An 18,120-nucleotide genomic window follows, 5' to 3' on the forward strand; every position below is an offset into this window, starting at 1 on the left:
TGGTCTTAATGAATGGCTTTGGCATCTGGAATGGATAGGAAGGTGTAGCCTGGGATTACCATGAACGCAAGGTCGTATACATAACAAATTAGAGGTAACCAAGCCAGTCTAACATTGATGTAAACTCAATGAGTCAAGACATCTGTATTCTACTGGTATGATCATTTAGCAGCTATTTTTCGTGACTTCAGTGGGATTGGAGGGTGTAATTGATCATATTGAAGCCTTAACAACTTTCACTCAACAAACTTCAAGTGGTAGTAACCAGACTATTAGCCTATTGAACTCTGAGGTCTCAATGATGAGAAAGGTGGTACTACAAAACCCTCAGCTGTTGACATCATTACAGCATCTCAGGGAGGTACCTGTGCCATAATTCAAACTGAATGCTGTGTTTTCATACCTGATGAATCCTTTAATGTAACACATTTGATGAACCACATGAAAAATCAGATTTCTGCCTTAAGTGATCCATTCCCTGTTCTTGACGATCTTTTAAAAAACTGGTTTGGGGAAAAAAAACCAAAAACTGGTGCAGGAGGCTCATGGCTGAAATATTTATTTATAATTCTGCTAATGTTGTTAGTTGTATTATTTGCATTTTGCCTGTTTTGCAAGATTATTGTTTCTTGTATTACCAAGTGTATGACTGAGTGTCCAACGAAAATAAGGTTGATTAAACTTGAAGCAGTTGATCAAATGTGTAGTTTGATGTGTGATCAATGATTATAATAGTGTAACTCTAGATATGGGAAGATGCAACGAGAGGGAATGTTACTTTTTGGACCATAACTAGAAGACAGGTGTCCAGAGATCTTTGACTATTAGGACCTAGTCTAGTAATAGCGCATTGAGTGGGCTATCAACAAAAACCTTCGGAACCGGGAATGAGCCTTCCTAGCAATACGGGACAAAATGGTCGTGAAATGCCTTCCCAAGTTTCCTCAGTCAGTAAAGAATCTGCCTGCAATGCAGGAGATCTGGGTTCGATCCCTGGGTCAGGAAGATCCCCTGGAGAAGGAAATGGCAACCCACTCCAGTATTCTTGCCCAGAGAATCCCATGGACAGAGGAGAGGAGCCTAGCAGGCTACAGTCCATGGGGTTGCAAGAGTTGGACACGACTTGTGAGGAAACCACCACCAAGTATGGTTGGTTTATGGCCACAAGGGGGCACTGTCAACTCTAAATCGGCACTGGCCAAGAGCATTGACGCTGACTGGACACCAAGGGCATCTGCCCTCTGCTTCTGGGGAGATTGAATCCAGTGCTGCTGCAGCTGGTGACCCTTCAACAGCCGCTGAGGGAGTGCAGGGTGGAGTGAGCTACTCTGTGCTCCGGGGAACCTGATTTGACAGGTCTTTAGATAGATGGGTATTTTCCCTTTCATCTCCTCTTATCTATAAAAGCACTAAATCCCTTCATGATGACATCAGATCCTTGTGACTAGGAGAAAACCTCTTGTAAAGAAAGCATTTGGTTGCACTGAACTCCCCCTTCACCAAAATCTTTTATGTTGACCTTCCCCTACTACCTGTTTGGAGCAGTCCCTCGGAGCTATATGAGGTGATGCCTCCAGGCGGCAGTCCTGATTTTGCTTCAGATTAAAGCTTAACTCGTAACTCTCAGGTTGTGCATCTTTTTAGTTAACAGTTGTGGTGACCAGAATAGGACTTGAACACTTGCAGCTTTCAACTTGCGCATCTTTTTTACTTGACAGTTAACTCACTCAGCTGGGGTGATCACAACGTCCCCATTTGCTTGGGATAATCTGGTGTATTCCTGTTGTTTCAGCATAATTATTAATAATGACCTTTTTCATGACCAAAAGTGCCCTGGTTTCATCCTACCAGTCCACATTTGGCAGAGGGAAAAACTGAGCTGCAGATGGTGAAGTCACTTGTCCCAAACCACTCCTTTGGTAAATGGTAAAATGTAGAATTTGAGCCCACTCCTGTCTGCCTCCCAAGCCTTAGCTCTGGCCCCTCCCATCCACAGAGATGTCCGGTGTGACTTCGCCAGCCTAACTCCGGACTACCATTGCTTCCCCTCAGGATCCCTACCCCAGCTGTGGAGCCACCCTCCTCCCATAGACCTACCCCGGGGACCTAGCAGGACCCGCAGGGGGGATCCTGGGCCTCGGGTCCTTCCCACCTCTGTGGCTATACTGACAGGTACCTCTGCATGCTCCTTGCTGTTGGGCACTGCTTGGTTGGGGCCCTTAGCTTTCTTCTTGCCCAAGGTCACAACCTGGTGGGGCCTGATCCTTACTGGTTTTTCCAGTGGTCATGTATGAATGTGAGTTGGACTGTGAAGAAAGCTGAGTGCCGAAGAATTGATGCTCTTGAATGTGGTGTTGGAGAAGGCTCTTGAGAGTCCCTTGGACTGCAAAGAGATCCAACCAGTCCATTCTGAAGGAGATCAGCCTTTGGATTTCTTTGGAGGGAATGATGCTAAAGCTGAAACTCCAATACTTTGGCCACCTCATGCGAAGAGTTGACTCATTGGAAAAGACCCTGATGCTGGGAGGGATTGTGGTCAGGAGAAGGGGCCGACAGAGGATGAGATGGCTGGATGGCATCACTGACTCGATGGACGTGAGTTTGAGTGAACTCTGGGAGTTGGTGATGGACAGGGAGGCCTGGCGTGCTGCAATTCATGGGGTCGCAAAGAGTTGGACACTACTGAGTGACTGAGCTGAACTCAACTGAACTGATCCTTATCTGCTGCCCCAGGACTTACCTGAGATGAGCCTGGGGCTAGCAGAGCCTCTTTGCCTTACCTCAGGCCTTATCTCCCAGATAAGAGTCCTCACTCTTGCCAGGGAATTCTCTCATCTCCTTATCACTGAAATCTGACCTTTAGCCTCCCAATCCTGTTCAGTTCAGTTCAGTTGCTCAGTCATGTCTCACTCTTTGCGACCCCATGAATTGCAGCACGCCAGGCCTCCCTGTCCATCACCAACTCCCGGAGTTCACCTAGACTCACGTCCATCGAGTCAGTGATGCCATCCAGACATCTCATCCTCTGTCGTCCCCTTCTCCTCCTGCCCCTAATCCCTCCAAACATCAGAGTCTTTTCCAATGAGTCAACACTTTGCATGAGGTGGCCAAAGTGCTGGAGTTTCAGCTTTAGCATCATTCTTTCCAAAGAAATCCCAGGGCTGATCTCCTTCAGAATGGACTGGTTGGATCTCCTTGCAGTCCAAGGGACTCTCAAGAGTCTTCTCCAACACCACAGTTCAAAAGCATCAATTCTTCGGCGCTCAGCCTTCTTCACAGTCCAACTCTCACATCCATACATGACTACTGGAAAAACCATAGCCTTGACTAGGTGGATCTTAGTCAGCAAAGTAGTATCTCTGCTTTTGAATATGCTATGTAGGTTGATCATAACTTTTCTTCCAAGGAGTAAGCGTCTTTTAATTTCATGGCTGCAGTCACCATCTGCAGTGATTTTGGAGCTCCCCAAAATAAAGTCTGACACTGTTTCCACTGTTTCCCCATCTATTTGCCATGAAGTCATGGGACCAGATGCCATGATCTTCGTTTTCTGAATGTTGAGCTTTAAGCCAGCTTTGTCACTCTCCTCTTTCACTTTCATCAAGAGGCTTTTTAGTTCTTCTTTACTTTCTGCCATAAGGGTGGTGTCATCTGCATATCTGAGGTTATTGATATTTCTCCTGGCAATCTTGATTACAGCTTGTGTTTCTTCCAGTCCAGCATTTCTCATGATGTACTCTGCATATAAGTTAAACAAGCAGGGTGACAATATACAGCCTTGAAGTACTCCTTTTCCTATTTGGAACCAGTCTGTTGTTCCATGTCCAGTTCTAACTGTTGCTTCTTGACCAGCATACAGATTTCTCAAGAGGCAGGTCAGACGGTCTGATATTCCCATCTCTTTCAGAATTTTCCAGTTTATTGTGATCCACACAGTCAAAGGCTTTGGCATAGCAATAAAGCAGAAATAGATGTTTTCTGGAACTCTCTTGCTTTTTCCATGATCCAGCAGATGTTGGCAATTTGATCTCTGGTTCCTCTGCCTTTTCTAAAACCAGCTTGAACATCAGGAAGTTCACGGTTCACGTATTGCTGAAGTCATTACTTTACTAGCATGTGAGATGAGTGCAATTGTGTGGTAGTTTGAACATTCTTTGGCATTGCCTTTCTTTGGGATTGGAATGAAAACTGACCTTTTCCAGTCCTGTGGCCACTGCTGAGTTTTCCAAATTTGCTGGCATATTGAGTGCAGCACTTTCACAGCATCATCTTTCAGGATTTGAAATAGCTCTATTGGAATTCCATCACCTCCACTAGCTTTGTTCATAGTGATTCTTTCTAAGGCCCACTTGACTTCACATTCCAGGATGTCTGGCTCTAGATGAGTGATCACACCATCGTGATTATCTGGGTCATGAAGATCTTTTTTTGTACAGTTCTTCTGTGTATTCTTGTCACCTCTTCTTAATATCTTCTGCTTCTGTGAGGTCCATACCATTTCTGTCCTTTATTGAGCCCATCTTTGCGTGAAATGTTCCCTTGGTATCTCTAATTTTCTTGAAGAGATCTCTAGTCTTTCCCATTCTGTTCTTTTCCTCTATTTCTTTGCATTGATCACTGAAGAAGGCTTTCTTATCTCTCCTTGCTATTCTTTGGAACTCTGCATTCCGATGTTTATATCTTTCCTTTTCCCCTTTGTTTTTCTCCTCTCTTCTTTTCACAGCTATTTGTAAGGCCTCCCCAGACAGCCATTTTGCTTTTTTGCATTTCTTTTCCATGGGGATGGTCTTGATCACTGTCTCCTGTACAATGTCACAAACCTCACTGCATAGTTCATCAGGCACTTTATCTATCAGATCTAGGCCCTTAAATCTATTTCTCACTTCTGGCTCCACCCAGCCTGTGATGCTCTCCCCTTTGCTGATCACCAAGCCTGCCTCCTCCAGGAAGTCTTTCTAAGGACTCATTCACTCATTCAGCAACCCTTTCCCAGTCACTTACTCCCAGGTCTTGGTGACTCTTAAGGAGGTAAGAGTCAGAGGCCTTGAGCCTGGGTCATATTCTGCTTCAGACCTACTGTGTGACCGTGGACAAGACCCTCTTCCACTCAGAATCTCACTTTTCTAAAAGTAGAGCAGTGGTTCTCAAGGTGTGATCTCAGGGTCAGCAACATCAGTGCCACTTGGAAACTTACCAGCAATGCAAATTCTCAGGCCCCACCCCAGAGCCACCGAATCTGAATCTCTCTTCTGAAGCATGCTCAGACTGGGGACTCTTCTTTTCATCTCAAATAGTCACTGCTTTAGAATTAACAAGCACGTTCTTGAACATGATTTAACGAGCTTTCCCACAGTGCTGAAAAAGTGGTCTCCCCTGTTGAACTGGGCCAGGCATAGTGCAGTGATTCAGAGTATGGGGGTTCTGATGCTGGCTTCTCGTTGTTACTGTTTAGTCGCTAAGGCGTATCTGACTCTTGCTCCTCCATGGGCTGTAGCCCACCAGGCTCTTCTGTCTATGGGACTTCCCAGGCAAGAATACTGGAGTGGCTTGCCGTTTCCTTGTCCAGGGGACCTTCCCAACCCAGGGATCAAACCTGCGTCTCTTGCATTGGTAGGTGGATTCTTTACCACCCAACCACCATGGAACCCCGCAATGTCAGCTTAGCCACTTTCCAACAGTGTGACTTTAGTGCGAATTTCGGTTAAGTCACTTAACTTGTCTGAGCCCCCATTTTTCTTCTGTGGAATGGCACCCACAAAACGGGCTGCTTGTGGCACCAGGAGCCCTAAGGTAACTGAGTGTGTGTGTCCCCACAGGGAGTGTAGCTGACTGCGGATCGGAGGCTCAGGAGTTATATTAAGACAATTTGCTTCGAGATTTTTACACTCGTTTTTGGTAGTGCTAGACTTCAAACATATCTCTGGTTCCTCAGATTTGAGAGCAAAAGCCTCCTTAGCAGGCAAGCTGTCTCCTGGCAAGGCCTGGGAGGGAGAGCAGGATGTGACCTTGGACAAAAACATCTCCCTACCACCTTAGCCAGTCACATAACCAGTGAGCCCTCACTTTCTCAAGTGGATGATGGCAAGAATGCGGCCATACCCATCCTGATGCTACCTCACACGTAATGCTATCTTAGCCCTGCCTCCACCCTCCCTCCATCTTCTCCACCTCTGCCCCAGCCCTCCCCATCCTGGCAACTGGACTTACTGCTGAGGGCTTCCTTCATCTGCTCCTTGCTATTGGCACGGTGGTACCAGGTGACCAGCAGGCCATCCCTTTGGCTGATCTGACCCATGCTTAGCAGGTAGTCCAGCATGTCTGCATCAGAGCGGCAGGTCTCATCCTGTTCACAGCCTGGAATCAAGGCCAAGGAGGCTGTTAGCATCAGTTCTTGCCCAAGCCCAGGAATCTTGTCTGTATATCCTACTAACCCTCTCTGGGCCCCAGGGCCATGTCCAGCCTGCCATCTAGCATAGACAGTGGACCCCAGAGTCATCAGTGCTGTGAGAGAAACATGTGGGGTCCTGAGCACAAGGATGCTCTGGACCAGCCTGGGGACCTTGGAAAGTTCATTGATAAGGGAACATTTAAGGGAGACCTAGAAGGATGGGTGTATAAATTTAACCAAAAGGGGACTAGGTTATTACAGACAGAAAGAAAAGTATAAGCAAAGGTATGGTCATAGGAAATGTGTGGTTGCATAAAAGAATGGCCATTGCTTTGGTACAGATACGGAGAAATGAGATAGGACAAGACTGGAAAAGAGGATTCCAACTGTAATCCAGAGGATTACAACTGGATCACAGGCCATTTGTGATCCAGTTGTAAATGACCCTCAGTTCAGTCAGTCACTCAGTCATGTTTGACTCTTTGAGACCCCATGGACTGCAGCATGCCAGGCTTCCTTGTCCATCACCAACTCTGGGAACTTGCTCAAATTCGACCGTTGAGTTGGTGATGCCATCCAACCATCTCATGCTCTGTCGTCCCCTTTTCCTCCTACCTTCAATCTTTCCCAGCATCAGGGTCTTTTCAAATGAGTCAGTTCTTCACATCAGGTGGCCAAAGTATTGGAGCTTTAGGATTGACTCGTTTGATCTCCTTGCAATCCAAGGGACTCTCAAGAATCTTCTCCAACACCACAGCTCAAAAGCATCAATTCTTCTGTGCTCAGCTTTCTCTATAGTCCAACTCTCACATCCATACATGACTACTGGAAAAACCATAACATTAGCTAGATGGACATTTGTTGGCAAAGTAATGTCTCTGCTTTTTAATATGCTGTTTAGGTTGGTCATAGCTTTTCTTCTAAGGAGCAAGCATTTTTTAATTTTATGGCTGCAGTCACCATCTGCAGTGGTTTTGGAGCCCCCCCCCACAAATAAAGTCAGCCACTGTTTCCACTATTTCCCCATCTATTTGCCATGAAGTGATGGGGCCAGATGCCATGATCTTAGTTTTCTGAATGTTGAATTTTAAGCCAGTTCTTTCACTCTCCATTTTCACTTTCATCAAGAGGCTCCTTAGTTCTTCTTCTCTTTCTGCCATAAGGGTGGTGTCGTTTATGTGTCTGAGGTTATTGATATTTTTCCCAGCAGTCTTGATTCCAGCTTGTGCTTCATCCAGCCTGGCATTTCACAAGATGTACTCTGCATATAAGTTAAATAAACACAGTGACAACATACAGCCTCAATGTACTCCTTTCCTGATTTGGAACCAGTCTGTTTGTTTTTCCATATATAGTTCTAACTGTTGCTTCTTGACCTGCATACAGATTTCTCAGGAGGCAGATAAGGTGGTCTGGTATTCCCTGAGTTCCAGCAAAAAAAAAAAATGTGGGGTATGTGCTGGAGATGGCAAGCAAGGTTGTGTTTAGAAAGTGTTCCTTAGTAGCAGGGCAAGCATGGATTGGTGAGAGCAGGCTGGTGGCAGAGATTGTGTGGGAAGGGGCGGGCTGAGGCGGGGGTCCAGCAGGAGAGGGGGAGCTGAGAGGTTAGGGTGAGCAGGGAATGGAGATAGAGGGTGGGAAGGAAGAAGCCTCAAGGCACAGGACTGAAGATACAGGCATGAGGCAGAAGGAGAGGAGGTTGCTCCCAGGTCCCCATGTAGATGGAAGGCCCTTCATCAGGAGAAGGTCCAGGGGTGTGAGGGTAAGTTCAGCTCAGTCTGCTGAGTATGATGCCTGCATGACCCTCCAATAAGAAGTGTTCATCCAGGAGCATGGAAGGATAGCTGAAGCCTGGAAAAGAGGAAGGGAAACAAAGCTAATGAGACTGTTTATTGGAGATCAAATCTTGGTGGGCAAGTAGAGCTATGAATGGAGGAGAAGTCAATCCTGAAGGAAACCAGCCTTAAATACTCATTGGAAGGACTCATGATAAAGCTGAAACTCCTATATTTTGGCCACCTGATGAGAAGAGCTGACTCACTAGAAAAGACTCTGATGTTGGGAAAGGTTGAGGGCAGGCGGAGAAGGGGGCAACAGAGGATGAGACGGTTGGATGGCATCACCGACTCAATGGACATGGTGATGGTGAAGGACAGGAAAGCCTGGCGTGCTACATTCCATGGGGTCACATAGAGTTGGACACGATTTAGCAACTGAACAACAACAGGGAGGAGAGCAGAGGCCATCAGGTCTGTCGATGGGGACAGAACCTTATGGGGGCAAAGAGTGAGGGATGGAGGAAGCCAAGCAGATGGCATGACGGGGTGCTCCTACCTGGCAAGGCGGTGTGCTTCTGCAGCGAGAAGCCCAGGACCATCGCGATGGCGAATACCACAGCCGCACTGACACCACCGACAACAGCCCACTTCCAGCACCCCTTCTTGTTGGCCATGATGACCCTCTGGGGAGAATACCCCCTGAAGGGTAGTGTCTCCTGAGGCTCTGAGAGCTGGGATCGGGTGGGAGGTAGGAGGCTTAGCAGCACCTAATTCTTCCCTTGGCAGGACAGCTCCTGCAGGCTTTGACTGTCCAAAAGACAGCTTTGGAGGCCCCACCTACCTTCCTGTGCGCCTCCTCCTCTCTCTCCCCCAGGATCTTAACAGGTCAAGCAGAAAATCCTGCCACCTCCAAAATGACCTTTGAGCACAGTAAGAGACAGCAGCAGATGTTAGATGGAGCCCACCACTGCCCTCCCCACCAGCAACCTGCTGCCTGTCTGCTCCAGCCTGAGAGTTGGGGGACTAGGGACCTGGACCCAGCTTGACCTTGCTTTCCTGAAGACCTGGAGGTTTTCTTCCCCTGCATAAAAGGAGGCACCTCGTTGGTCCTTCCTTCTTTCTGCCCTGTTCCAGAGAGTCACAAAGTTCAGGCAAGGGTGAGTGACAGGAGCAGATTAGATCTGCCCAAGGAGCATGAATTTTCCTTCCATCCCAGATAGATTATCTACCTGGAATTGAAACTGATAGGACTGGCATGCTGGCCTGGGTTTCTGCAGGCCACTCCTGAGTCCATAGGGGAGGGACTGAGTCACTGCCTGGCACAGAGGATGTCCTGCGGTCCCTGGTATAGGAAGGCAGTTAGAGAATGTCCCTATTTCAAGGACCCTGGAATTTAAATCTGTCCAAGAATCACCTGTCATGTGCATGGGGTTTGGGACTTACAGAGGTGCACAGAGAAATCCAGTAGAGCCCTTGGTTACTCTGTGTGTGTGTGTGGTGTGTGTGTGTGTGTGTGTGTGTGTGTGTGTGTGTGTGTGTGTGTGTGTGTGTAGGAGTGACTAGAAGGGTGCCCAGGTAGGCAGAGTCAGGGAATCTGTGAAGTAAGGAGAAGCTCGGGAGGGGATTTCGTTCAGGCCTCCTCTGGATCATCTCTTAAGAGCTTTCCAGGATGTAGAGGTCTAGGACTCTCGGACAAAACACAAAGCTGTGAGCATCATTTCCTGCTCAAAACAAAGAGAGAAGCGGGTGGAGGCAGACTTTTGGGGACCACAGACTTCAGGGATGGTGTGGGAAGAGAAATCAGTTAAGTGCTGTGGGATAGAATGACAAGAGGTGGAGAGGGCCCAGGGAGCCAATAGAAAGGTCTTACTTAGAGAAGAAAGGGGTGGAGATAGAGGCCCATAGGACAGCAAGGTGCTGCCAGACTTGACTATAAGAGTAAAGGTGATGTTGGAGAGGGCAGTGTCCATACTCCATTTACAGAGAGATGGTCACTTTTTTTTGGTTACAATATCTAACACTAGACAAATCTCTTTTTTGAAAGAAAAATCTAGAAATTAGCTCTTACAATTGACTAGGCTCTCCATGAACGAACAGCCCTCATTTTGTTGCCAAAATCTTGGCTCTCTGTGCACCATGCCAAACAAAAATATGGAGACAGAGTTACTGAGGAGAAGGAAAAAGTGGCTTTATTACTTTGCCTGGCAAGGGGAGATCTTGAGGCTAGCGCCTCAAGAACTGTGTCCCCCTCCCTGATGAATAAGAGAGGTTACATAGGCAGGGGTATGTGATAAAGATCAATGCAGCAACAGTTTTTATTTCTTCTTCTGCAAAGTTTCGAAAGGGTGAGGTTGCTGGCACGATTAGGGTGTGTGCAGGACAAAGGTCCATATAGTCAAAGCTATAGTATTTCTAGTAGTCATGTATGGATGTGAGAGCAGGACCATAAAGAAAGGTGAGCACGGAAGAATCGATGCTTTCAAACTGTGGTGCTAGAGAAAACTCCTGAGAGTCTCTTGGACAGCAAGGAGATCAAACCAGTCCATCCTAAAGGAAATCAACCCTGAATATTCATTGGAAAGACTGATGCTGAAGCTGAAGCCCCAGTACTTTGGTCACCTGATGCGAAGAGCTGACTCATTGGAAAAGACCCTAATATTGAGAAAGATTGAGGGCGGGAGGAGAAGGAGACGACAGAGGATGACACGGTTGGATGGCATCAGCGACTCAGTGGACACGGTGATGGTGAAGGACAGGGAAGCCTGGCGTTCTGCAGTTCATGGGGTCATAAGGATGCTACTGAGCGACTGAACAATAAAAGGGTCTTAGGTGACCCAGGCTCCTTATCTTGATAAGCTTCTATGGTCCCTTTAATCTTGCCTCAGGTGGTTTTGTTGCTGTTCCTTCCTTCATTAGCAACTGTTCTGACAGTTGGAACCAAGAGAAGGTCCTGGAGCCTGGGTCTGGCCTATTAAGAGATGAGGGACGTAAAGGCCTCCGTTCCCAGAAGTCCCACAGGGTGCTGCTTGCCATTAACTTTAGAACTGTATGCTGATTTGGTCTTCGGGACACTCTTGTGGGGGAAGCATCACTTCCGCATCTCAGATAAGGGAGCGGGAGTCTGCCAGCAGCAGAGCTGGGTTATGAGCCTGGGTCTTTCTGCCCAGCAGATTGTGTGTTGTCCACCCCTGGGAAGGATGCTGGTGGATTCTGAGGCACTTAGCTTAGCTGCCTCTCTCGGCTCTGTGGCCTCTGCAGGCTGCCTTTGAGGAAGAGGGACTTTATCAGCTCTGGCTTTTGGCAGGAGGAAGAGCTCTGGGTAGGTCCCTAGGCCACAAAGAACCCCATTACCTATGACACTCCTCATGAGACAGATAATTGATGAGGGTACTGAGCCCCACTCTGTGCCCTGTACCATGCTAGCTCTGGGGACCCATCAGCCCCCCGTGACATGGTAGGAGAGGAGAACATGGGGGTTGTCAGGGGCTCCAGCATCTCTTAGGTGGAGCCCCCATTCTAAAGCTGATGCTGCGGGAGTGAGCTTACAGCCTGTAAAGTAAAAGATGGGCAATAGCAGGGCCTGCGAGGTGGAGCCTGATGGATCAAGAGACACAAAGGAACTGGGATTACAGGGGAGGAGTCTCAGCCTCCTGGGTGGACCACGTGGCTTTCAGGGGCAACGGGGAGGACCTGGAGAGCCATAGGGGACCAGGGCTAGGGAAGAATGTTCTAGATGAGGGGGCAGTGTGTGTGGAGGGAGCAGAGCATGTGGGAGAAGGGCTAGCTTGGGAAGGCAACTGTGCAGTGGGGCTGGACCCTGCCAGGTGGGAGGCAGGGATGCTCGGGAGAGAAGGTTGGAGAGGCTAGCAGGGCTGGGCCACCCTGATAAAGAGCTTGACTACAACCAGGAGGGTTTGTCTGTGGGATAAGCAGGAGAGAGACAGGCTCAGCTTCGCATTTTGGAGAATAATTCTGGAAGCTGCTATTGAGGAGTGGCTGGAGGGGGCCCCTCCTGTCCCTAGCCCTGGTGCCGTCCAGATTCAGCAACCCTCCACACCTCCCATCCTCCCATTCCCTACCACAGAGCCACATGACCTCCCAGTCCATTCCACTCAGAACCACACAGGTCCACCCAGGCCCAGCCTCTCTTTCCTGGGTTACTTCATTTACCTGGCCCCTTACAGGAAAACTGGGTTCACCTCTCATTGGTGCCAAGTCAAAAGACACAACCAAGCCAAAAATTCAGAGAAGGAAGGATTTATTATTTGCAGCATGGAGAAGGCAATGGCACCCCACTCCAGTACTCTTTTCTGGAAACTCCCATGGACGGAGGAGCCTGGTAGGCTGCAGTCCAAGGGGTCGCTGAGAGTTGAACACGACTCAGTGACTTCACTTTTACTTCTCACTTTCATGCACTGGAGAAGGAAATGGCAACCCACTCCAGTGTTCTTGCCTGGAGAATCCCAGGGATGGGGGAGCCTGGTGGGCTGCCGTCTGTGGGGTTGCACAGAGTTGGACACGACTGAAGCGACTTAGCAGCAGCAGCAGCAGCAGCATGTAAGAAAGGATTCAGGTATGTTCATGGAGGGGCTTGCACAGAGGAAAATTCTGCGTAGAACTGGGGCTAATGATGACAGAATCTAAGTTTTAGTCGATTGAAACCTTGAAGACAAGGGGAGGTCAACATCATCCCATCCTCCACCTGGGTGGAACTCCCTGTCAGACTGTTTACACATATCCCGTGGCGAAGAACTAGGACTCTGTTTTATCTGAACAATTGTTTCTTGAGGGCTTTTCCTTTGTTCCTACACTCCCTTACTTACTGAGACCTGTTCAAGGACAAGCACTGTGGCCAGGCTTAGATCACAAAATGGCTTCTCTTATGTCAAGACAGTCATGCCCAGTTCTCTTTCTGTGGGCATGTCTCCCCTACCATATCTGCTTACACCTTCCTCCTATATGGTAAGGATGGAAATGGAGGTCGTGAGGAAGCACCCACGTTTCAGACATGGAACAGCGACCTTTAGAGCTGGTGCTTCAGGGAGTTCTGCCCACTGCGCCCTGAGAGAGGCAGTGGGAATATACAGCCTAGAGGTACCTCAGAGAGGAAAGATGACTGTTTCTAAACAATCAACACTCACCAGCTGGGGCCCCTGAACCACAAGGAGAATACGACATGGATTCTTCTGAGGCGTTTAGAATCTGGGCGCAGTGTTAAGGCCGTGGGAGAAGAGACTGACCAAGCCTAAGGCATCTGGGAGGCTTCCTGGGGGAGGTGGCATTTGACCTGGACCTTGAAGTTTGGGTCCAACTCTCACATCCATACATGACTACTGGAAAAAACACAGCCTTGACTAGACAGACCTTTGTTGGCAAACTGATGTCTCTGTTTTTTAATATGCTGTCTAGGTTGGTCATAACTTTTCTTCCAAGGAGTAAGCGTCCTTTAACGTGAGATGTGAGAGTTGGACTATAAAGAAAGCTGAGCGCCGAAGAATTGCTGCTTTTGAACTGTGGTGTTAGAGAAGATTCTTGAGAGTCCCTTGGATAGCAAGGAGATCCAACCAGTCCATCCTGAAGGAAATCAGTCCTGAATATTCACTGGAAGGACTGATGCTGAAGCTGAAACTTCAATACTTTGGCCAGTTCTTTGATAAGAACTGACTCATTTGAAAAGACCCTGATGCTGGGAAAGATTGAAGGCGGGAGGAGAAGGGGACAACAGAGGATGAAATGGTTAGATGGCATCACCGACTCAATGAACATGAGTTTGAGTAAACTATGGGAGTTGATGATGGACAAGGAGGCCCGGTGTGCTGCAGTCCTTGGAGCTGCAAAGAGTCGGACACGACTGAGTGACTGAACTTACTGACTGACGGTTGGGTAGGATTTCTTAGGGAGAGTTTTCCCCTAAAAGAAGTGATCATTCTTTTAAAAAGTTTCACCAAGAAGTTTTAACTGGTTGCTTTCATTCAATTCAAGACTTTTTTAGTGCACATTTATTACCAGAATTTTGGCTTTTTTTGGTGGATGTGTTAATTTAGTGGCTTAAAGAGCACATGTTTAATCTTCCAGTCCCTCTAGGCCAAAATCAATATAAAGTGTGGTTGAGTTTCTTTCTGAGGCCCTAGGGGAGAATCTGTTCCCTGGTCTTTTCCAGTTTAGAGCTGGCCTGCATCCTTGGTTCTTAGCCTTATTCCTGTATTTCCACAGGCAGCAAGGTTGGGCATATTAACATCTCTCAGTCTCACTTTCTCCTGCCTCCCTTTCCCTCTTATAATACGACCTTTATTATTAAATTAGGCCCACCAGGATAATCCAGGATCATCTCTCCACTTTAAGGTTGGCTAGTTAAAATCTTAATTCCATCTGTAATCTTAATTCCTTTTGCATAAGGTCACAGGTTCCAGGGGTTAAGATGTGGCTGTCTTTGGGGTGGCCATTATTTTACCTGCCACGGCAAGGGTTAGCTTTATTTCCCCTTTTTTTTTTTTTTTGAGCAGCAAGGCAATCAACAGACTCTTTCCTCACACCAAAAAAAAAAAAAAAAAAAGAAAGAAAAGCCAACTGGTGTTCACAACTGTCATTGTAAATTTGTAGTAAATCACTCAAAATGCTTAGTTTCAAAGAGAAAAGTGGTTACCGATTCCTGAGAATGCAGCATTGAAATGATTTCCTATACTTAGAGGCCTCTTTCCTGTGAAAATTGCCTGCTGTCATTTCATATCCTTGAGTTCTGTGGACTCACATTGTCCTGAAATCCCTTTAGAGGGTGACTGTCCAGGAGGCAGGATCTATAACCAAAGGACATTCAGTTCACTTTTACTGAGCACCTACTCTGTGCCACTTACTGTGTTAAATATTGGGGATAGAGACACCAGTATGGCACAGCTGCTGCCCTGATTGGATCATATGTTGTTTTTAAAACCAAACACTAGTAAACTAATAATATATACATATTGTAGATTTTGAAGAAAAACCAAAGGTAGTAAAAAAAAAAAAAAGAAAGAAAAAATAATAATACCGCCATCCTGAGAAAGTTATTGTTAAAGTTGTGATGGATATTGTTCTAACTTTCCCCAGGCATATGTAGTATATAAGTTTTAAAACCAAAAAAACAACCTTCAGAAAGAATTCTCTTGTAAAACAAAAGAAAAAAACAAGGGAACAAAAATAAGGAATTGTCTTGTGATACTGTTCTGTACCACATCCCAACATTTATCGTACTTGTTCGGTTTTAAGGTAGTATCATCTGCTGCAGAATATTTAAATTTGCCTGTTTAAAGAAGATGGCTGGGGTCCCACTCCTCGTGGGAGACGGCGCAGCTCGGTGCACAGACTCTGGGCTGCCTGTACTTCCTTCTGACACCACTAGCTGTGTGACCTGGGGCAGTCACTTCACCTTTCTCTATCTCAGTTTCCTCATTTATTACCTTGTAGAGTTGTCGTATGGGTTAAATGAATAAACACATGTAAATCACTCGGGACAGTACCTGGTACCAACTGAGTGCTTGATAAAGATGATGTGTTGTTGTACATGTATGTATATAATTTATAAAATATGAGTTTGTAATCTGCTTTTTTCCCCACATATATAATATGAGCATTTCCCTATATGATTACATTTATCATTTTTAAAAAAACAATTTATTTGGTTGCACTGGGTCTTACTGGTGGCCCGCAGGATTTCTGTCTTCTTTTAGGCATGTGGAATCTAGATCCTTGACCAGAGATTAAAGCTGGGCTGCCAAAATTGGGAGTTCAGAGTCTTTGCCACCGTACTATCAGGGAAGTCCCCCAATTTTCACTTTTAATAGATGTATAAAATCTCATTCAATGGCTGTTTCCCTAGTTTATGGAACCATTACCTTCCATGTTGGATACCTGGATTGTTTAATAAGCAAATGCTCCAGTGAGCCTCTCTGGCCATATTCCTGGTGATGTTCTTAGGCCAGATTCTTAGAAGTGGAATGGCACATTTTTAAGGCTTTTGGAATCTGCTGTTAAAATTTCATTCCCTAAGATTTACATCAGTGTGGAGCTGCATGGTTGGGTGGGGTTTCCACTGGGGGAGAGGCAAAGAGCAAGTGCCATTCCAGATAACCGGCAGGATGACCCAAGGCTCAGAAGGAGAGAGCACAGGACGTCCTAGGGGAACTGGGAGAAGGCTGTTAAGTCATGAGGTTTGAGTGAGCCTGTGGTGGGGCAAGAAGGCTGCAGGGTGGAAAAAGTCATCTTTGATTCACTGGTGATGGGCAGGCTGTGGTGTAGCATGAATCAGGAAAAGGTTAACGGAAGTAGGGAACCCAGCGAAGAAGCTCTTGTTAGAAGCCAGACAAGGGACTTCCCTGGTGGTCCAGGGGTTGCAAATCCACCTCCCAGTGCAGGGGACAGAGGTTTGATCCCTGGTGTGGGTACTGAACTCCCACATGCTGGGGGGCAAGTACTCCTGTGTGCCACAACTAGAGAAAGCCCACATGCCACACACACACACACACACACACACAACAAGCGAAAGAGGAGATCTGAACTGGGTGTGAGGCAAGGGGAGGGTCTGTGCATATTTCCATCAGAGAATTTTTCAGTTCAGTCCAGTTCAGTCGCTCAGTTGTGTCTGACTCTTTGCGACCCCATGAATCACAGCACACCAGGCCTCCCTGTCCATCACCATCTCCCGGAGTTCACTCAGATTCATGTCCATCGAGTCCGTGATGCCATCCAGCCATCTCATCCTCTGTTGTCCCCTTCTCTTCCTGCCCTCAATCCCTCCCAGCGTCAGAGTCTTTTCCAATGAGTCAACTCTTCGCATGAGGTGGCCAAAGTACTGGAGTTTCAGCTTTAGCACCATTCCTTCCAAAGAAATCCTAGGGCTGATCTCCTTCAGAATGGACTGGTTGGATCTCCTTGTGGTCCAAGGGACTCTCAAGAGTCTTCTCCAACACCACAGTTCAAAAGCATCACTTCTTCCACACTCAGCTTTCTTCACAGTCCAACTCTCACATCCATACATGACCACTGGAAAAACCATAGCCTTGACTAGACGGGCCTTAGTTGGCAAAGTAATGTCTCTGCTTTTGAATATGCTGTCTAGGTTGGTCATAACTTTCCTTCCAAGGAGTAAGTGTCTTTTAATTTCATGGCTGCAGTCACCATCTTCAGTGATTTTGGAGCCCAAAAAAATAAAGTCTGACACTGTTTCCACTGTATCCCCATCTATTTGCCATGAAGTGATGGGACCAGATGCCATGATCTTCGTTTTCTGAATGTTGAGCTTTAAGCCAACTTTTTCACTCTCCTCTTTCACTTTCATCAAGAGGCTTTTTAGCTCCTCTTCACTTTCTGCCATAAGGGTGGTGTCATCTGCATATCTGAGGTTATTGATATTTCTCCTGGCAATCTTGATTACAGCTTGTGTTTCTTCCAGTCCAGCGTTTCTCATGATGTACTCTGCATAGAAGTTAAATAAGCAGGGTGACAATATACAGCCTTAATGTACTCCTTTTCCTATTTGGAACCAGTCTGTTGTTCCATGTCCAGTTCTAACTGTTGCTTCCTGACCTGCATACAGATTTCTCAAGAGGCAGGTCAGGTGGTCTGATATTCCCATCTCTTTCAGAATTTTCCACAGTTGACTGTGATCCACACAGTCAAAGGCTTTGGCATAGCAATAAAGCAGAAATAGATGTTTTTCTGGAACTCTCTTGCTTTTTCCATGATCCATCGGATGTTGGCAATTTGATCTCTGGTTCCTCTGCCTTTTCTAAAACCAGCTTGAACATCAGGGAGTTCATGCTTCATGTATTGCTGAAGTCTGGCTTGGAGAATTTTGAGCATTACTTTACTAGCATGTGAGATGAGTGCAGTTGTGTGGTAGTTTGAGCATTCTTTGGCATTGCCTTTCTTTGTAATTGGAATGAAAACTGACCTTTTCCAGTCCTGTGGCCACTGCTGAGT

General features: G+C 46.8%; 2 protein-coding genes across 2 annotated transcripts in view; one reads left to right on the top strand and one right to left on the bottom strand.

Moving 5' to 3' along the window:
• The window catches only part of FAM151A (family with sequence similarity 151 member A), a 29,005-nt gene extending 20,100 nt beyond the window's left edge, over nt 1-8,905 (bottom strand). Inside the window, exons 1-2 of the mRNA XM_042248467.2 lie at nt 8,723-8,905; nt 6,208-6,354 (exon numbers count right to left, since the gene is read on the bottom strand). Coding sequence (XP_042104401.1) covers nt 6,208-6,354; nt 8,723-8,840 — 265 coding nt within the window. The 5' untranslated portion in view covers nt 8,841-8,905. The remainder of the gene's footprint in view (nt 1-6,207; nt 6,355-8,722) is intronic.
• MROH7 (maestro heat like repeat family member 7) overlaps nt 1-18,120 on the top strand; it is an 87,469-nt gene that overhangs the window by 9,812 nt on the left and 59,537 nt on the right. The gene's annotated exons all lie outside the window — the stretch shown is intronic.

The sequence above is a fragment of the Ovis aries genome, chromosome 1 (genome assembly GCF_016772045.2).
Source record: "Ovis aries strain OAR_USU_Benz2616 breed Rambouillet chromosome 1, ARS-UI_Ramb_v3.0, whole genome shotgun sequence".
Classification (NCBI taxonomy): Eukaryota; Metazoa; Chordata; class Mammalia; order Artiodactyla; family Bovidae; genus Ovis; species Ovis aries.